General features: G+C 45.9%; 1 protein-coding gene across 1 annotated transcript in view; it reads right to left on the bottom strand.

Moving 5' to 3' along the window:
- Positions 1-10,103, bottom strand: part of F13A1 (coagulation factor XIII A chain) — a 58,245-nt gene extending 48,142 nt beyond the window's left edge. Inside the window, exons 1-2 of the mRNA XM_082015122.1 lie at positions 9,899-10,103; positions 3,946-4,134 (exon numbers count right to left, since the gene is read on the bottom strand). Coding sequence (XP_081871248.1) covers positions 3,946-4,134; positions 9,899-10,049 — 340 coding nt within the window. The 5' untranslated portion in view covers positions 10,050-10,103. The remainder of the gene's footprint in view (positions 1-3,945; positions 4,135-9,898) is intronic.
- Between the last annotated feature and the right edge of the window lie 8,852 nt (positions 10,104-18,955).

Genomic DNA, 18,955 nt, shown 5'->3' on the forward strand with positions numbered 1-18,955 from the left:
AGATGGGTGAAGGAGTCATTGGCTTCTCTGGGTTCCTCAGGGCTCCAAGCAAACTGAAATTGTTCCCGTGCTGGGGAAGTAGATGTAAGCACAGCATCTACGCTTCTCTTGTGCCTCTTTCATCTCAACCTCAGACCAATAAAATGAGTATATCCCAAGGGGTGATGCTCACCTTTTCTCTCATTAAAGTCAGGAAGTGGGCTGCGAGGAAGGAAATATGTGGTGATGGAGCAGCTCCCAAACCACAGGTACAGAGGCAGGGCTGCAGTCCAGCACGAGAACTGGAATAACATCCCATTGCTCTTTATAAGTGGATATTTTTCCATGTGGATTTTTTGGCACATTCCTTGTTTTCCATACTTTGGCAGACAAATATGGTCCTAATTTAATGAAGCATTATGTGCAAAACTGAATTACAGTAATTCCCAGGTTAGCACTTCAGCCAGTTTCACCAATGATGGCTCTAGGGAAAACAGTCTGCTAAAGCAATAAGGACTTTAGTCATAAGGAATCATCTCAGAAGAATATCAGTAAAAGTGACTTTCAAGAGGTTCGGCAAATTATTTATATATTGACATATATATTTGTTTATACAGTTTAGCCCATGAATTATAGACTCTATGTGAATGGTCTTCAAAATGGAGTGTGAATTTAAAAAAAAAAAAATTGTTACTAAAGATTGTTCTGTGTTTTAGACCTAGTTTCACATGATGCAAGAAGCATTTGTCCCAGGTACCCTTGATTCATTATCAATTAGAAGGATTAAGCAGTCTCTGCTTGCCTTACTTGCTTCATTAATCATCTTTTTAATGAGGCAAAAGAAGCAAAAATAGGACCAAAAAAAGAGAAGTAAAACTAAATTTGGGAGAATAAAGGAAATAGAATAGTTCTGCACACACAGAGGATCAAGTCATTACCATTGTCACATTGTTCAGGAGCAAAATTAGTCTTTAATGGATAAAAATTCTGTGATGGATTAACGTCAATGCTGGGAAATTTCCAGCGCTGGGAACTAATCATTTCTGAAGAGCTTTATACAGTGCTGTTGTATAAACAGTCCTCACTGTAGGCACAGCCCTGCAAAAAGAGACGTTGAGTTTTCCCAGCTCCAGCTGAATTCCCTGTGAGCCACGGCAATCCCTACCAAAAGTATGTTTGTACCTTGTCAGAATAACACCTTGAGACACCCAAAAGATTCTACAGCTCGTGGACAGCCTAGTACACATTACTTGGGGTAACATTCCCACCCTTGGAGATACTCAAAACCTGTCCCCAGGGCAAGGTCCTGAGCAACCTGAGGAAGCTGGACCTGCTTTGAGCAAGGACTTGGATGTGAGACCTCCGACGGTCCCTCCAGCCTAGGTTGTTCTACAGTTCTGCTGCACTGTTTGAAAACCACTGCTCAGGTACGCAGAGAACTCCTTGGTAATGTCATTTTACAACAACCTGCTGATATTTCTTTGTGTCCATCACAATATCTCTCAAACTCAGCACTTTCTTAGGAGGTATATCCCTTGTTTCAGTGCAAAAAGCTTCTCTGAGCTCAAGCTTTCTCTGCTGTCTCGGCTGTTGCCTGAGCTAGTCCCTAGGTGTAGCTCCTGCCCGGTGGTACCAAAGGGTAGGATTTACCTCCCCTGTCTTTGGTGATCTTAAAGTCAGAGCCTGGTCTATGGGGGAGAGTCAATGGAGGAAGACAAAAAATCCAGAAAAGAGTTCATCCCATTTTAAGACAGCAGGGCTGAACTGCCACCGGGCCTGCTTGCCTCCCTCCTCTGCTCACTGAGGCAGCCTGGACAACAGCTTTTGGACGGGGCTCTGGTTTTCAGGCAGCTGGAATTACCAGAGGTGAATGCCTGCTCTTCAGGCAGACAAACAGAAAAAAACCTGGGTGTAAATGGCCACATGAGAGTGCAGCACTGCAACCTCGAGCATTTCAAGTACAAGAAATCTCCTTTCTCCCCTTCAGAGCATTAAACATTGGACTTGCCACTAAAAGGAGAAGTAGCAAGAGTCAAGCAGATCATCTCTGGATAATTTCCTTCTCCTTTGTGGACTGTTTTTGTTTTGCTTTCTGTTGCTAGTGTCTGAGAACAAATGTATTGTGTTTTCACCACATGTGCATAAAGAGAAGCATTTGTGGTGCACTGAGTATTAAACAGTTCCTCAAAGAGGAACTTGAACATCTCTTCTCCCAGTTGAATCTCTGTGAGCTAAATTCCTTGTAGCAAGAGGGCAGTGGTGCTCACAGAAGCAGACACTGAAAAAGCTGAGGAGGGCAATAGCATTGGACGCTATCCTGTACATGCAGCACTTTCCTTCAGCTGATTGCCAGCCGCCACACATCAGCATTACCTTTCCCATTCCACAGAAAGGACAGTAACAGTGAAGAACGAGGAGGGGAAGTCAACCACCAACTCAGGGCTGACTCCAAAGCCGTCATTCAGAGCTGAGCTTGTTGCAAAGTCTCCCCTGGCTCAGGCCGCATTTAACCCCATTCCTACTGTCGCTGAGGGTGAAGGGATTTTTATCCATGCTTAGAGATTCAACGTACAAACCATGGACAGATGTGTTAGGAAAGAGCAACAGAGAGCAAGAGAAAGGAAAATGAGTATGTTCTCTTAAGTGGACGGCACAACATCAAAAGAAGTGTTAAATTTCTTCTTCCAATATAGAATATCTGATTAAAACAAATGCAAACTGCACACAATGCAATAAAAAATGAATGTTCCATTTTCCACTTCTTCTTGCTACAGCTGTTTGTTTTAAACATACAAAGATTAAGGGAACAGTCTTGAATTGAATTAAATCCCAAACGAACTAATGATATTTATGCATATTAAATTTTTAAAGGCACTTGTGGCTGTTCAACCAATCATTCACTGGACTGTCATAACATGCCTCCCAACCCTAATTTAAATTAGAAAGAAGACATCCATGAAAAAAAATGTGCAGACAGTAACCTTTTCACTGTGCATACGTTTAAAAGATAAACGCCCATCTAGCTTTAAAAGGCAACAAATCTAATAAATGGCCACATCATCATAATTCAACGGTGGAAAAAAAATCAATGTTACAAATTTCCGAACTGCATCACTCAGGAAAGTAAATTAAAACATCAATTCAAACCTACTTTAAAGAGTTTATAAGGGGAACATTGGCATCTTAACACAGAAACTCCCAGATCACTCTAGATGAAGCTGGGGCTTTCCTAGAGCTGTGATGCAGGGAGCAGCATTTGGTGGGGCCATCTTTGGAGCACAGCAGGAAGCCCCACTCTGCCCTTTGCTTTTCCCCTTCTCTAGCAGAGTCATGCCCTTCTCCAGCCCTGTACCTTCAATAAGCAAACAGGTACATTAGGACCTGGGTCTCTAATGAAGATCTCGCAGTGAGAGGAAAAATGCTTTCTTGCTCTTTTTGCAGTAAGTCAAGAAAGCCTCTGTGTGGTCCTGCGTAAGTTGTTGGTCCAAAGCTACAATGTCTGAACGTCCTATTCCTCCACCCTGCATAACTTTTCCCCCTTGCATACTCAACATTTTGTTATCCCAGTTCATACATAGTCATTTCTCCCACCTTAAACAACAGACTCCTTCTCCCTGCATCTCCTAAACACTAATAAAAGGTGTTTCCCATCCCACTTGACTTTCAGCATTGCCATACAGCATTAACCAAAGATAAACCTGAAAGCTCAATAAAGTACAGCTTCTTGCTAAACAGAAAGCCCCAAATACTGCTCCTTCTCTCACACGAAATTCTGCTGACTTTCTTGAGTAAGGATTCAGACCCTGTTTAGAAAAGTACTTCCTTGCCTATGGTTAAGCCTGTTTTTATGGTTTATCAGTCACAACAGGAAAAAGACACAGCCATTAAGTACTGCTGTGCTCCTGTTTATGAGAGACTCTTCAACCTTATTTTGCTGATATGACACAGCCTTTGCTAGGCACTTACCTATCAAATACTCCAGCCAGAACTGGTCTGTCTCTGGCTTGTAGGGTCGATTGAAGTCAATCTGGATTTGGAAAGACTGTCCCCGACGCACTATCAGCTTGGGGCTGTAGTACTTGTCGGTGTGGTGCTGCTGCTTGTTGATCTCATGGGGCTCCTTGAACATATGAATGTCCACAACATGCAGGTAATCTGCAGAGACACGTAAATGAACAGAGAGGGAAGAAGTCAGTATGTTGGAATCTCAATATTGATACCAACATTATTGGAGGCCCTGTCCTCCCATTCTCCAACATTGTGTCATCGAGGAACACTGTGCAACAGAGCATGCTGGATCTGTTTGGGGCTTACATCCTCCTATCTGAGCAAGGACTTATGGACTGACACTTGTCTGTTGCTCTGCCATTTTCACAGAGGCTGCAAGGTTCCTAGTGAATGATGAAAGCAATTGCAGAAAGGGCAGGTTGCTATGGGTGGAAAGTTGAATGTCCCCAAGGAGAGCTGGACTCCATCTTTCCTTTGGCATCAGCTTTCTGCAGGGCTGGGCTTTGCTGTCACAAGTTTACCAGTGCAATCAGTGGGCCTTTGACAGCTATGGCTTCATGTCTCCCTTCTTGCAGCCCTCTGTTTGTAAAATGCAAATTCACAGGGGTTTTGTGACACTTAAATACATTAATGTTTGCAAAGCGCCACTACTATAGAGTGCTGAAGAGCCTGAGAGGCAGTTAATGATCTTGCATTCAGCTGAGAGCTTGGATTGTCTGTATTAAATAAGGTGTTGGTGTACTGTTATGTGTCTAGACTCAGCTTCTCAGTATACCTCCACTGCTATTAGTGTCTTCTTATGAAAACTAAATATAACATTACAGTATATAATTACAGCATAGAGTTATAGGCAAACAGCAGTAGGTATCTATAACATGCATGGGCAAAGCTTCACTCCCTTCAAATTAGGGCTGTCTAAAGGATTATAGCCTACCGCTGCTAGAAGTTACTCTGCTTAGCTAATGACCAGTGTGGGGTGGCAATGGGATAGCCAAAGGCACTTGCCGTCACCACGAGCTACGTGCCTGTGCCATATCAGGAATCTTCACAATAGGATTCTTCTCATACAACAACCAACCACATGCAAACGAACTGGACATCATTCTTTTGCGTACATGCTTGGGCAGAAAATCACGAATCTTCTGCCAGGAGGACCATTACTGCTCACCACCAGGAGAGAGACAGAAGAGTAAAGCTTGATTTGCAGCTCTCAGCTTGTCTTTCCAGGTGCTGACAGTTAGAAACTAGCTAATTTCTGCATTTTATACTGACAATGACAGAGCCAAACTTATGCCTGGCAAAAAGGGATGCACATTCACAGCAGCTGGTGGAGCTGTGTGTATTCCTGACGGTGGCTAATTTGGCCTGCTACTGAGTACCCTGAGAGCAGGAATGATGTGCTCAGCGAATGAGTCGGGTACCCAAGTCACTGAGGGCTGAATGCAGCCTCTTTCACAGAAGCTCAGACAACAGCTTTGCACAGTGTTTTTCCCTGAAGGCAGGGAGACACTGCACAGTGGCCGGCTCTGGGCAAGCTGCAGAGCAGCTCCCTCCCGGGTGTGTAGCCTCCAGACTACAGCAGCATGGGCATTAGCCCTGCCCTTCTGCAGTGGTGGGATCAAGACACCAGCAGAGCCCCACGGGCAGCAAGCTCCTCTGGACACCAGCATGGTCCTTTTGCTGCCCTGGCCAAGCCACCGAGCTTCGGCTCTGCGCGACAGCTAACGGGAGAGGGGGAAATACGGGCAGCAGGAGCAGGTCCCGCTCGTGCATTGTCACCGTCAGCTGCCTAGCCCTGCGCTGGGGGAAACAGAAGGAAAGGAAACTGCCCGAGAACAGAGCAAGATAAGGATCCTTTCATGGAAAAGCCCTGGACAACTGAACTCAAAACCATCCGCCTCCTGCTAACCCTAACCTGCAGAAAGGCTGGAATATCCTGTTCAATACTGAGGCAGGCTTAAAGTCCCATGGCAACGTTATTGTTATTCTCTGCTCAATTCACCAGGCTTTTGGAGTAACTTCTGTAGATCCCCGCTGGCTTTAGCACCGGCTGAAGTTACAGAGGTGTTTTTTGTGTGAAACATGAAATGCGTTTTGCTCGGAAGTCATTCTCATTGCCCTTCTGCGAAGCGGGGCACGTCTTTGCCTCCCTCCCTGCAACACTTTCCAATGCTCGCTGCCAATAATGCTGACAAAGCTCACAATTAAATTACGGAGGCAGGAATTTCCCGGAGGGGGGTGAAGCGGGGGCAGGGGAGAGTCTCTCCTGTTACCTCTCCCAACCCCTGCCAGGCTGAAAGCACTGCATGTAAAAGCTGCGTATCTTTAGGGCTCCGTGAGGGGTGAGGCTATCAGTAAGTTTGGCTCAGTTTCTCCGTCCTTCCAAGGAGGTGTGAAAATGGAGTTGAGGGTTTGTTGTGCTTTCATCTCATGTTCTGAAATAAAAGGCAACAGTGACCCTGCCCTTCCTTCGCATTGTAGCCCCTTCAAGGAACTGCAAAACTAAGCCACCCTGGGCAATCAGTTCAGTATTTGCTTCATTTCACCTCAGGACTTTACACAGCTCCTGTCAAAACACAGCCATACACACCTGCAGAAAACACATTTCACTTTGACTCTCCATGTTAAAATGTACATTGAGCTTGCCAGATGAAGATAACCTGTGGCCAAGCCTGTGTTAATTACAGCAGTGGAAATTGCGGAGGACAAAACAGGAGCAGGGTAACGCGATGTGCTAACGCCATTACCAGAGTATGACCAAAAGGAAGGGTCCAGCCGTAGCACTTCTGTTTGTGATGGACAGGTGGCCATCGAGGGCTCCTTTGAAGTCAAGTCCATTTGACAGTTTGCCCGTAGCCTGGTCTGCTGTTTAATGCAAGCCGGTTTGCTGCACGAGCAGCCTGATGCCTTCTTAAAGCTTTTGCAACATTAAGCTTGCATGGAAATAAATGAGCACACGCTTGAGCTGCTTTTTGAATAACAAGAAGAGCTTTCTAACATCAGGCTTTTTGGCAAGAGCAGAAAGGGCTCTGCATTACAAACAGAACGGTGTGAGTTTCCAAAGGAGGTGCCCATCACTCTGCTAACAGGGGAAGCACGATTCCCTGGCGAGTCGCCGAACTTTGCAAAGGAGGGTGCGTGGGGAGCTTGCAGACCGTGGGGCCGCAGGGCTGTGTCCTCCCACCGAGCGGCTGTAAGCACCAGGCCCACTCGTAACACATTGCAGTGAGATAAGCTGGCTAGGAAGAGCCAGGAGGAGGACATGACACAGGCGTGTTCGTGGAGACAGAGGCTTCTTGCTGAAGAAGCACTCAGGGGCTGTGCATCCTCCTCACTGAGCGTCTCCTCCCGCGAGCAAGGCAGGCTCCCGCAGCAGGCAGCCCCCCGACCGGGCTGGGCAGGCAGCCGACCCCGGCAGCCTCTGCCACTCGCTCCGGCTGTGTTTCAGAGGAGCAGAAGTGGGTGTCAGCAGAGAGCTAGTCAAGAACAGGGTTTTACCTCATCCCAGAGTAGTAACTAAAATAGGTCAAATGAATCACACCCTAAAAATGCCTGTTTCTCTCTGTTGGCTGTCAAGGGAAATGAGGGTGCCTAGCTCAGCTGCAGACACCTACACTGCACAGATCAAGGGCAAGATTCAGTTAAATTTAGGCATCTAAATGATGTGAGCCTGGTATGTAACCTCTTATTATGGCCAGTTGCTGCCACCAGCGGAGCTGAGAGAAGGGTATAGATCACCCTGGAAGTGACACCCACTGCCTCCAGACAACCTGTGCCCTCACCTCCACTCACTGGATGGCTCTGTGTTGACTATGATCTGACACAGGTGAAAACACTGACTTTAGATGTTTATAGCAGGTGTTCAATCCTACCCCTCAGTTGTAACAGCAGGGGTAAAAGCATTTGCATGCTTTCTTTCAACGTATTATGGCAATGAAATGTGGGAACAAACACTACAAAAAATTTGGACGGCCCAGAAGTGTAGAGGTGTGTGGGAGAAGGGGAAGGAGGTGGCACAAGCAGTCCTCTGTAAGGATGTGCTCGTAGTGCTAGAGCCCTGCTGTGCTCCGCCGCTTCTGCTCTGCCCACAGATGCTCAGTTTATCCCCCAAGCACAACCCTGCTCTGGGCAGGCTCAGCTCCTGGATGTCAGTCCCAGTCTGAGTTCCACCAGGCTATAAACCTTTAATGTGGTCTGACAGGTGACTTAAGCATCCTACCCCAAAGCGGTGTGTCCAGGGACCACACTTACATCAGCTGGTATTACAGATTTGGATCACAGCTGATATGCACCGAAACAGTGCTGCAGCCCCTTCCCTTCAGGTCACCCCTTGCATGTTGTTGCTACAAGCATTGCAGAGCCGAACTGCACAGCAGAGCTGATCCAGCTGTAAAAGAGAGTTTTGCTGTTATGCACAAATTTATTTTTCAGCCATACCAGTCCCACAGTCAGGTTTATCCTATGGCCACACAAACTCTTGCTTTGGACAAGGGCTGTTTTTCTCACCAGCAGCATCACCTTAAGTCCATGTTGGGTTCCTGCCTCAAGTCACTTGACCTGACATTCCTAAGTTTCCATCGCATTTCTGAAAAGGAAGAGGCTCCTGCCCACTAGCACCATGCTTCATTCAGAGCCTGATGTGAAGCACATCAAAAAGCAGTAGGAATCTTTCTCGTGGTACTGGTGGGCTTTAGCTGCAGGCTGCATTCCTTCTAAGGTATCCCACACCCTTACACATCTCCAGCTTCTGTGAGCATATTGAGCTTGAAACAGTATCTAGTCAGGACCTCTATTGCATTACATTTGACAATTTAAACACACTTGTCCCAGAGCTACAAGGTTGTTTGAAAAGGTTCAAGCAAAGTTTCTACAGTCTTAACATGCCAGTTTGTTTGCTCAGGCATTTTTTAAAATAAATGCTCTTTAAAGAAATACGTATGTATATTCAAATGGGGGGACATGTGGTTAAGGCACATGATTAGGATTACAGAAATAATGCTTTGCAATAAAAGTTTGAACTTGTGGCTTAAAACCTCTTTGCCTGTTCCCCAATGCGTAAAATGCAGTAACTAATGCTTCTCCACATTTATTAAGCACTCTTTCAACCCTGGATGACAAGTCCCATATGAGCATTAAGTATTATTACATCTGTCTACCTTGAGTTGCCACGTTCAACAAGTTGTGCTGTTCATTTCAAATAGGCCAAAAAATTAACATCATTTGGTCAGTGACTCATTCAAGAGCAAATCCTGATTTCTTATTAAACCAAATCTTACCTATTTTTCTTCAGGTTCAGTCCAAAGAGTTGGCACTGAGGATGTGGTTTGATTTGCCCATCCCCTACCCTAATACTGTTTTGTCTCCTCAGCCAAATGATTGAAACACTTTTCACAGCAGAATAATTAAAAATACAGGGATTCCTCTTAGTTTTACATTAATTTTTATGAGTGAGCTGAACATCTAGCAAAAGTTTTCCCTGCCAGCCAGCATTTTGCAGTAGTCTCACAGTCAGTTTAAGGCCGTACAAACCAGCACGACCATTAAGAGGGGAGGGTCCTCCTGCCCCCTTCACCCCAGTGCTGCCACAGCCATGCCTGAAACCGGCAGGTCCTTAAAATGACTATGTGATTGCGCTCAAACTGCGAAAAGCCATTCTTGCTTTTTTTAATGACTCCCACAGTTCAAAACTGGTCACTCAGCTTCTCCACTCCTCACTTTCCCTACCCATAGTGTCCCGTAACAGTTCCATGCACATGGGTGTTTTTAGCAAGTTTTTTCACAAGCAGCAATGAAAGCTATCTGAGATCAAAACATGTAAGGAAAAAAGTGGTTTGGTTTTAATTCACAGACCTGGGCAGAGGTGAGTATGGAGGATGTAAAAATAGACTCATGTCTTAATTGTACACTGTACCTTTTGGATTAAATCCTCTAGGTATCAATCCAAAAGCCTCCATCTCAGGGACCTCATTTTCTTCATCATTGGAGTTGTTTGATGGGACAGCTCTTCTCCCATTCAGAGGAGGTTTTTTCTTCTCTTCGTTGGTGTTCATTGTTTCAGACATCCTGTATTAAAAATGTTGTTACACCATGAAAGAAAGGAAGAGTGCAAGGAAAAAGCAAACATGAGCCAGCGTGACACATGTAAGATAGGAGAAACCAAAAACAGTGTGGGGTGCCAGCGAGCTACACATTTTTAGATTCACATAAATAAAAACTGAGAGGCAGAAAACATCAGTCTAATGATGGAGTACAGCTCTCCAAGGATTGGAAGGCATTTTGTGTTTGTCAAAACACATGAATAAGAGAAGAAGGGGGGCGGGAGAAGGAGAGGGAAGCCTAACACAGACATATTTGCCTAGGAGAAACAGGGCATTAAAAACATCAGGGAGTTTCAGGTAAAAGAACTAGAAAATTGTTCACTCTCCCACCCTCCAAAACAGCATTACTGAATCCAAAATAGCAAATTATATTTCCAGAAAGTGCATCACAAACTACCTCCCCCTAATAAAAATTACATTCTGAATTATACCGCAATCATCCCGAATACTACAGCCTACAACTGTCTGTGGATGATTACTGGAGAATTGTATTTTTGTCCCTATGCACACAAACATCCAATATCTAAAGGGCTAACTCCTGCGCCCAGAAAATCCACTTTTGAGAAAGAGAGAGATATGAAAAAGGGGGGGGGGGGGGGGGGAGAAAAAAAAAATGCACTTATCCACTTATTTCTCTTCCACTAATGACCTTAAGGGAAATCTATCTCAAATGTAGGCTGATCAGAGACTTCTCTTTGAGCTAGTCAAGACTGCTTTCACATCTATTTCAGTGTAAGCATGTAGCAATGAAAAAGCCATGCCACCCTTCTAAGAAAATATTCATGGCTGAAAACACAACTTCCTCCCAAAGTTCATGAAAACAGCAATTCAAAATGTAGCAATTATTTAATAGCAGTAAGCTCTTAAAGGAAGTTCTTTAGTTACCAAGGGTACCTTCTTTTCAGATAGTCTTTTTTTTTTCTTCTCACTTGCAGAATTTCTGAAGTACAACAGAAGCCTGGAAAAAGTTGGGGGCTTTTAAGTAACCTCTGTATATCCTCCTCCCTCCTGTTGCAATAGGACAGTGCTGAAAGAGTTGCCAAGCCCTCCCCACACCACCTCTGAGGATCTGCCACGGCTGCTGGCATGTATTTGCTTACTCCCTCCCTCCCTCTGCCTGTCTCACCCCAACCCCACTCATCGGGAGTATTTCAGGGCGCTTGGGTTAAGGAAACAGCTTGGGGACCGAAGTTTCGGTTCTTAGCGAGACGGAGTAGAGCTGCTCATGGCACAAGGGCTTATGAAGTGTGGGAGACGGGAAGGGATTTTCTGAGGGACACAGCTTAAGATGCCATGCTCACCATGTCTGCCAGTCTTTACTGGTGTTTCTATCTCATGGTGCCTGCAATGCAACTTCAGGTGCTGGTTTTCTGAGTACTCCCAGGCAGATACAGTGATGGTTCCCCTGCCTGGTGCCTCACGGCAGTCCTGTCAGAGGACTGTGGGGAACATGGGCATGGAGAGCTCATTGGTGGCCCAGAGAGGACCTTTTTCTTGAGACCCTGTGCAGTTCAGGAGAGTGAAGGTATTTTGCACCAAACAGCTATGTTTGGGGCAAATGACCTTCAGCTCTTACCCATGATAAAATGTGTATCACCTAAGAACCAGTGTCTGAAGCAGTACCTGGCGGAAACATTTTAGCTCTGCGTCACACTTTGTTTGGTCCCACCAAGCTCTAAGGTAGCTGGGGACTGTGTGACACCTCCTCTGCCAGATATAACTTCACAGACCAGTGGAGTTATGTGGAGAAAAAGCAGTGCACAGGGAAGAATTCAGTCCTACTGTCCTGCCAGCTGCTGCTGTTGGGCAGCAGAGGTACAAGTCACCTACTAAGAGCATGCATGGGCAGTGGGGAGCCCCTCTTACACACATGGGACCAGCCATGGACACTTACTTGCCTCAGCTGCAGGGTAGACAAAAGAGCAAGGAGACACAGTGAAGAGGACTTCCCTCTCTTTCAGCCAGCTATGGCTTCCAGGCCCATAATACCAGTGAAGCCTCAAACCTCTGCTGGCTTAACACCATTGAAATCAAGCTGGGAGGCAGAGGAGGAGAGAATCGGGTCACGTCGCTGTAATGGGAAGTGGCAAGTAAATCATCTGGAAGACAGGACACCCACGCTGGTTCCCTGGGGATTTTCCAGCAGAGGCCACAGCCACAGCGAGGTAGCTCCACACAAGCCAGGACACCTGCACGGTGTGGGGCAGAGGTGCCAGCTGGGGACCGGGGAGCCATGTGTCTGCACCAGCACAGCGTCGCAGCCGGGCCCAGGAGCCCGCTAGGGCTGATCGCCCAGGCACGGCACCAGGCTGCGGTCATTTTGGAGGCAGCCTCGCTATCCGCAGGCGAGTCTTGCACTGTGCTGTCTCATGGCCAAACGGTTCGAGCTCTCCCCCGCCTCTCCCAGCGGGCTGTTGGGCACGTAGCACGGAAAGCCACCAAGCCCCAGGGACAGCCCTCTCCGGCAGCAGGGAGAGATCCGGTCGGGCCGCGGGCATCCTGAGCCGCGATTTCCATTGCCTCACTTCTAGGCAGATGGGCCCTGCGGCAACCACCTGGAGGGCGAGCGACACCCCTGGCACCCAGGAAGGCAATGAGCTTTCCGGAGGGAGGAGGCTGATCACTGATTTTCTTTTATTCCCCCCCCTCCTCCGCCTTCCACCCCAATTTCGGCATGGCGTGGGTGCGCTTTGCGCCTCCCTCCCCACTTCCAGCCAGCGCTTCAAGTTCCCAAAACTGCAGCTGCTGCGACGACGTTACAAAAACTGATATAAACATTGCCTCGGTGCCGTGCCTGCTGGCGGCCTGCAACACAAATACGAAATGCCGTCTCCCAAGGAAGTCATGTGCTTCCCCAAGTGGCTGCGGTGCCGTCAGAGCCGGGAGGAAAACTTTCCGCCAGAGCGGGGAAGGGAGTGAGCGGATGCAGCCGAGCAGCTCCCACTCCAGCCACCGCGCTCCAGCAGCCAGCGGTTGCAGATGGCTCCCCACGCCCATGCGCTTCTCTCCGGGGCTTTCGGCAGGAGCCGACGATCACGCGGAAAGCAGGGAGGCCAAAATTTTTGGCAGTAGCGGCAGGAGCGGGGCTTCGCATCCAGGGAAAGTAACGTTCCGCAGGCTGTACTTTATTTATTTTCTGTGGAGTATATGTAAATTCATGCTTATGACAGCTCCAGATGGCAGTTATTTTCTCATTACCTCGATGTCGTGGTTTAGCCCCAGCCAGCAACTGAGCACCACGCAGCCGCTCGCTCACTCCCCCATGGTGGGATGGGGGAGAGAATCAGAAGAGTAAATGTGAGAAAACTCATGGTTTGAGATAAAGACAGTTTAATAAGTAAAGCAAAAGCCGCGCACACAAACAAAGCAAAACAAGGAATTCATTCACCACTCCCCATGGGCAGGCAGGAGTTCAGCCATCCGCAGGGAAGCAGGGCTCCATCACGTGTAATGGTTTCTTGGGAAGACAAATGCCCTAACTCCAAACGTCCCCCCCCCCTCCTTCTTCTTCCCTCAGCTTTATATACTGAGCACGATGGTATGGAATCTCCCTTTGGCCAGTCTGGACACAGCCTTTGGACACAGCTGTCCTGGCTATGTCCCCTCCCAGCTTCCCGTGCACCCCCAGCCTGCTCACCAGCAGGCCAGCATGAGAAGCTGAACAGTCCTTGACTGCTTAGCGACAACCCAAAGCATCAGCACTTCATCAACATTTTCTCATCCCAATCCAAAACACAGCCTCACCCTAGCTTCTATGAAGAAAATTAACTCTATCCCAGCTGAAACCAGGACACTTGACTTCTTAGCATTTGCTCTCTCTTGCCTATTAGACTAGGCTGGCCTTAATTTAACTTCCATGGTTCGAAACTACTGACAACAGGGCTGATGCAGGAGGGGCATGGAGAACACAAAGTCCTGGTTTTCCTGTAGGGCCTTATATTTAATGAATGATGCACTGGGATGACCGGTGAAAGAGCACTCCCTCTTCCTGAAGCCGCTTCTGCACTGCACCCTGTGGGGAACCATAAGCCCATGCCCATTTCTCAGAGGCAGCCTTCAGATGCTCGTGGCCTTTGCCCAAGACCTTTGCAGCCATGGGCACCCTTCCCACAGCAATCGACTTTGGATGATGGACAGCCCTTCCTCCTGATCCCCACAGAAAAACCCTTAAATGGCTTCAAAACTTTCACTGTAAAGGGTTATCCAAAATGCAGCTTCCTGTTGTTGCCAGAGCCAGTGTTGCGTGGTTCCAAGTCCTCCCATGCCAGACAAGAGTTTGTAGGGAAAAAAAAATCCCACAAAACACAAGACTCAGTAAAGCTTTACAGCCAGAGGAGAGGGCATGCCAAGATCTGTCACAAGCAAACTGATCACCCAGGTGCTCACAGAAAATGGGTTGCTGTGCTGTGTGCCAGCAGCTGGATGGGAGGGATATTTTGCCTACCACTACTGTAGCTACACCAAGCACTCCTCGGCAGCAGCTGAGCATTGCTGAGCCCTGCAACAGGGTGACTTCCTTTCTTCCTTTTTTTAAATATCACTCTTGTGCCATTTGCAGTCTAAATGGGTGTTCAGATGCACTGGGACACTATACTACGGCAGATGCACAAGTGTACCTGTGAGGACATCACTCCCCATAAACCAGACTCTTTCAGCTCTGATCTTCTATACATAATAATACAACATTAACTCTTGTCTTCTCAGTGCTGCATTTGGGAACTTGCATCTTTTCTGAGACAATCAAGTCTGTCTTCCCCTTCCCTCTGCATCAGTACTTGTCTCCCAGAAACTGATATTCCTCTTCCTACGATGCCCTGCCTCATCAAGGCCGCAGGCAGAGTAGAGCAGATTCTAGCAGAAAATAATGAATAAAAGTTATTTTTAAACAGAAGCAAATTTCAGAAATGTTCATTTGGTGGTTTTGTTTGCATATTTTGCTTTGGTTTTTTTAAAAAACAAAACCAGATAATATATCTGTCTGTGTGTAACAGCTCTGGCTACCACACACAGAGGAGTATATTTTGAGTTAATGCTGAAAATTCAGAAGGCCCAGCTCTGAAACATGGCAAGTGTCCACATGTCTGTATGTGTGAAAGGGGGGCAGAGGCAGAGCGAGATAAAATGGCAGCTCTTCAGATGGTGGAACATTTGGAAAAGGAGATATAGGGCCAGTTTTCAAACGATATTGTTGCAAATGTTTCTGTTGCAGGAAGAAAAAAACCTATATATATATATATATCTACCTCTATATCTGTACACACATTCTGTTAGGAAAATGTGGCTTAGGAAATTTAACTCTTCTCTGAAAAATTGTTGTTCCAAACTGCAAGTCTAAATTCAAACTGTAGATCTGTATAAGCATCTACATCTGAGCTGGCCATCTTAGGCTCCCTTTATCCTCTGCTCAGATCTAGTCTAGGCAGTGATTCATCTCCTCCTACAGCAGACATGTAAATGGGTCAGATGAATCATGGCCTAAAAGTGCCTGTTCCCTATATCAACTGCAAAGGGAGCTTGGGGTGATGGGTCCTACCATACGTGTCTACACTGCCGATGTCTACAGTGAGGTGAGATTAATCCTAGCCTAGGCACAGAAAAAGAAAAGGATTTTGTTTTGGTTTTGAGGCCTGGCTTTCAAGTACTAAATTATCCTTTATGTTTATGGAATGTACTGCTGCAAATCATCATCAGTGATACACAGTATACAGTTCAATACACTTTTTTCTCTCAGAGTATGTGGCTGCCTCTGCCAATTATGTAAAATATATTTCTTACAATAAGTATCAGATTACAGTAAAGTACATATGAGCTCATGAGTTCAGGCTTGGGAAAACACATGCATCTTTTTGTACTTCTCTGTGAAGGTGTTTTGCTTCCTCAGACAGAAATATAACTGTACCTGTAGTAACTGCAGCAAAATAAGAAAACTATCATCTTGTCTATAATGAACATACAATCCAGGTTCCCATTCTTATTCTTACTGACACCTGAATCCAAAGCATTCAGCTGGTTGGGTACTAGGGGCTGCCCCAGTTTCTTACAGAAAGAGTCAAGAGAGAAGCCAAGCTAGGGCAACGGGGTCTTTCATAAGAGGTGATAGTCACAGGCTCCAGCTAAGTTTACTGGTTTACGTTTTGCTGGAGTTGAGGCCTTAAAGGATGAAAGAACATCTCTCAAAAAAGGGACTGGACAACTTCCCTGCTGTGGCCAGCTGACCCAGAAACTGATAGAGACACAAAGCCTGTGGACCTTAGATTTTTATTTCAACCTCAAAAGAAAAGGACAGGACATCAAAGCAAAGCCATAACTACCCAGAGAATTAAGCAGGAAAAGCCATTTTAGATAAAACACATGTCTGAATTAATTTCACCACACATGCCATATGTTTGGGCCAGACAGACATTTCTAAAGCCACAGCTTTAGTACCGGTTTGTCTTCTTAACCCCACATACCCAAAGAGAAGCTGTTGGCCAAGGGATCAGTGCTATTTGGTCCATCAGGAAACAAGACTGAGAGGAGGGACTGTAACTTGAAGAATGGGGGAAACAGATGTTTTTTATGATCCCCTTTCAGAGACTATTGATAGATACCTACTCCCTTTCAACAGACATTGTATCTAGAGACAGGCAGAGTAAACAATATATTCCGTCTGGTAAGGCTTTGTCTATCATTCTTGCTATATACTCACAGAGCTGCTTGAATTTTTTCATGAAAAGTATCCTTATAGTGAATGTTGATGCCACAGCACTGAAACATTTTCAAGAAAATGACGATTGATTATGGTAAAAAAGTTAGTAAGAAGTTACCAAAACATGCTTAGCTTTGATGTGGTCATTTTAGCTTTTAAGTTTGCAGCCAGGCTGCAGTCCTCAGGTACTGGGATGTCTATGGCAAGGACAGGCTTGGGGAGCTCAGGGAAGGGAACCTTAAAGTTTCTGCAAAGACTCAGCTTGACTTCAAGTAGCTGCAGCTCAGTCCTGTGCCCTGACTGGCTGCTGCGGAGCCTTTCCAGAGGGTATCACTTGTCACAAACAGCATCAGATGCAAGCGAGGGTCATCCATTTCTGCTGTGCCCAAACCACCATGGCTCCTAGATAGTGTGAAGTCATTTTGGATACATCCAGGACAGAACCGATAAGCCAAGGAAGACCCAAAACACCTGCAAGCACAAGCACAGGGTCTGTGCCCTGTGTCCCTGATGCGCTCACATCAAAGACCTGGTACAAGACACTTGAGATGTCCTACATAAAGCTATTTGGGCTCAGCAGGGTTTACTAGGTCCAGCTCTACATCATGCACAGATGAATATCCTTGTTTTAGTGCAAGGTTGAACAACAAATGTTCATGTAGCATTGCACTTCAGCCAAGAAGCCTAGATCAGACCAGAGCTCTTCCTGCATCCAGGGGGTGGGTAATACACAACACAGGAAATCCAGGCGTGCTTAGTCGGCAGTTGGTTCTAATTAATTTAGTAACATATGTGGACATGCAATGTTTCAATCTTAATGTCACGAAGTGTTTCAACATTACTGACACATGATGTTTCAAGCACACTCAATTACAAGATTTCTGGAATAAAAGATTTCCTAAATTTAATTTCAGGGTAAAACTTCATGTGCCAATTCAGAACAAAAATACATTTTAAAATGCCCAAATGTCTTGTAGAACAGCTTTTCTTCTTAATACAAACACAGATGTAGTGTGTAGGCCCATACACAACAAAACAGTTAAGCACATCTTAACTTCAGTCGTGTAAGTAATTCCATCTTTAGGCATATGCCTAAATCCTGTAATGGGCTCAGCTCAACCAAGTCAAGGCTGTACAATATCTGTTTGTACAGAAACACTTATGCTGCCTGTTGATGTTGCATTTCTGCAACATGATGTTGCAGTTTAACAAGTCTCTAGTGCAACTGATTCTTGACTCGTTTCAAAGATGGTTGCCAAAGTGGGTTGTTGATCCACCTTTCAGTCCCAAGACAGACTTTATCTTTGTGCAAATGAGCTGAGAAATTGCTTATTTAAGGAAGTGTGCAATGTTTTGAGAAGTAGGTTCAAATGTGGATTGTAAAACATCACAACTGGTTGGTTTGTTAATGGCGGATGTTCTGGAGGGAGAAAGGAAATTGAAAGGATGAATCATTATCCAGATGAAGTTCAAAAGCAATTTAAAAGTAATTTCATAATCACAGATGTGTGCCAAATATACCCGTCCAGCACAAGCTCTAGGCTTTGATTTTTGTGAAGTCTGCAAGTTCTTTCCTTTGCTATTCCCACTGTAACCTTTTGCAATGTGGTTCAAAAAAGGAGAACATAAGAAGAAATTAATGCCTTCTAAACACTCCACATACCTGTCTCTTTCTATAGTGCTGTGCCACATCCACAAAATTACTGTCAATGTGAACAGTGGAATACAAATACTTTTACCTTTGTGCTCATAGCAAGCTGACGGTTGGACAAAAGCTAAAAGTCAGATCAGCTGAGAGACACTGCATTAGGAGGGTAACTCCAGCACGCACCCACAGCAAGGTCCCTGGCTGCTCAGCTAATGTTAAAACCCTAAGTTATGAAAAATAGGCTTGCACATTATTTCTCTCACATGTCTAGAAGCTGTGTAAACTGTGTCAAAGCCGTACAAAGTCCAAGGTAATAACCACAGTCAACAGGTGCCCTCTCCATTTGAGGTTTATCCACCCTCTTCCACAATTCCACCTCCGGTTGTGTGCCCCTAACAGATCAACCTCTACAAACTTTTAGGCGGTAGGCCTGCAAGAAGGCATGCTAGGACAAAGATCTGCAGGCAGCTAGCGTCTCCTTGACTCCTTGATCTCCCTCTGGCCCATCTCTCTCTTCAGCTGGAATCCTCACAA

This window comes from Phaethon aethereus (assembly GCF_964289735.1).
Source record: "Phaethon aethereus genome assembly, chromosome: 2".
NCBI lineage: Eukaryota > Metazoa > Chordata > Aves > Phaethontiformes > Phaethontidae > Phaethon > Phaethon aethereus.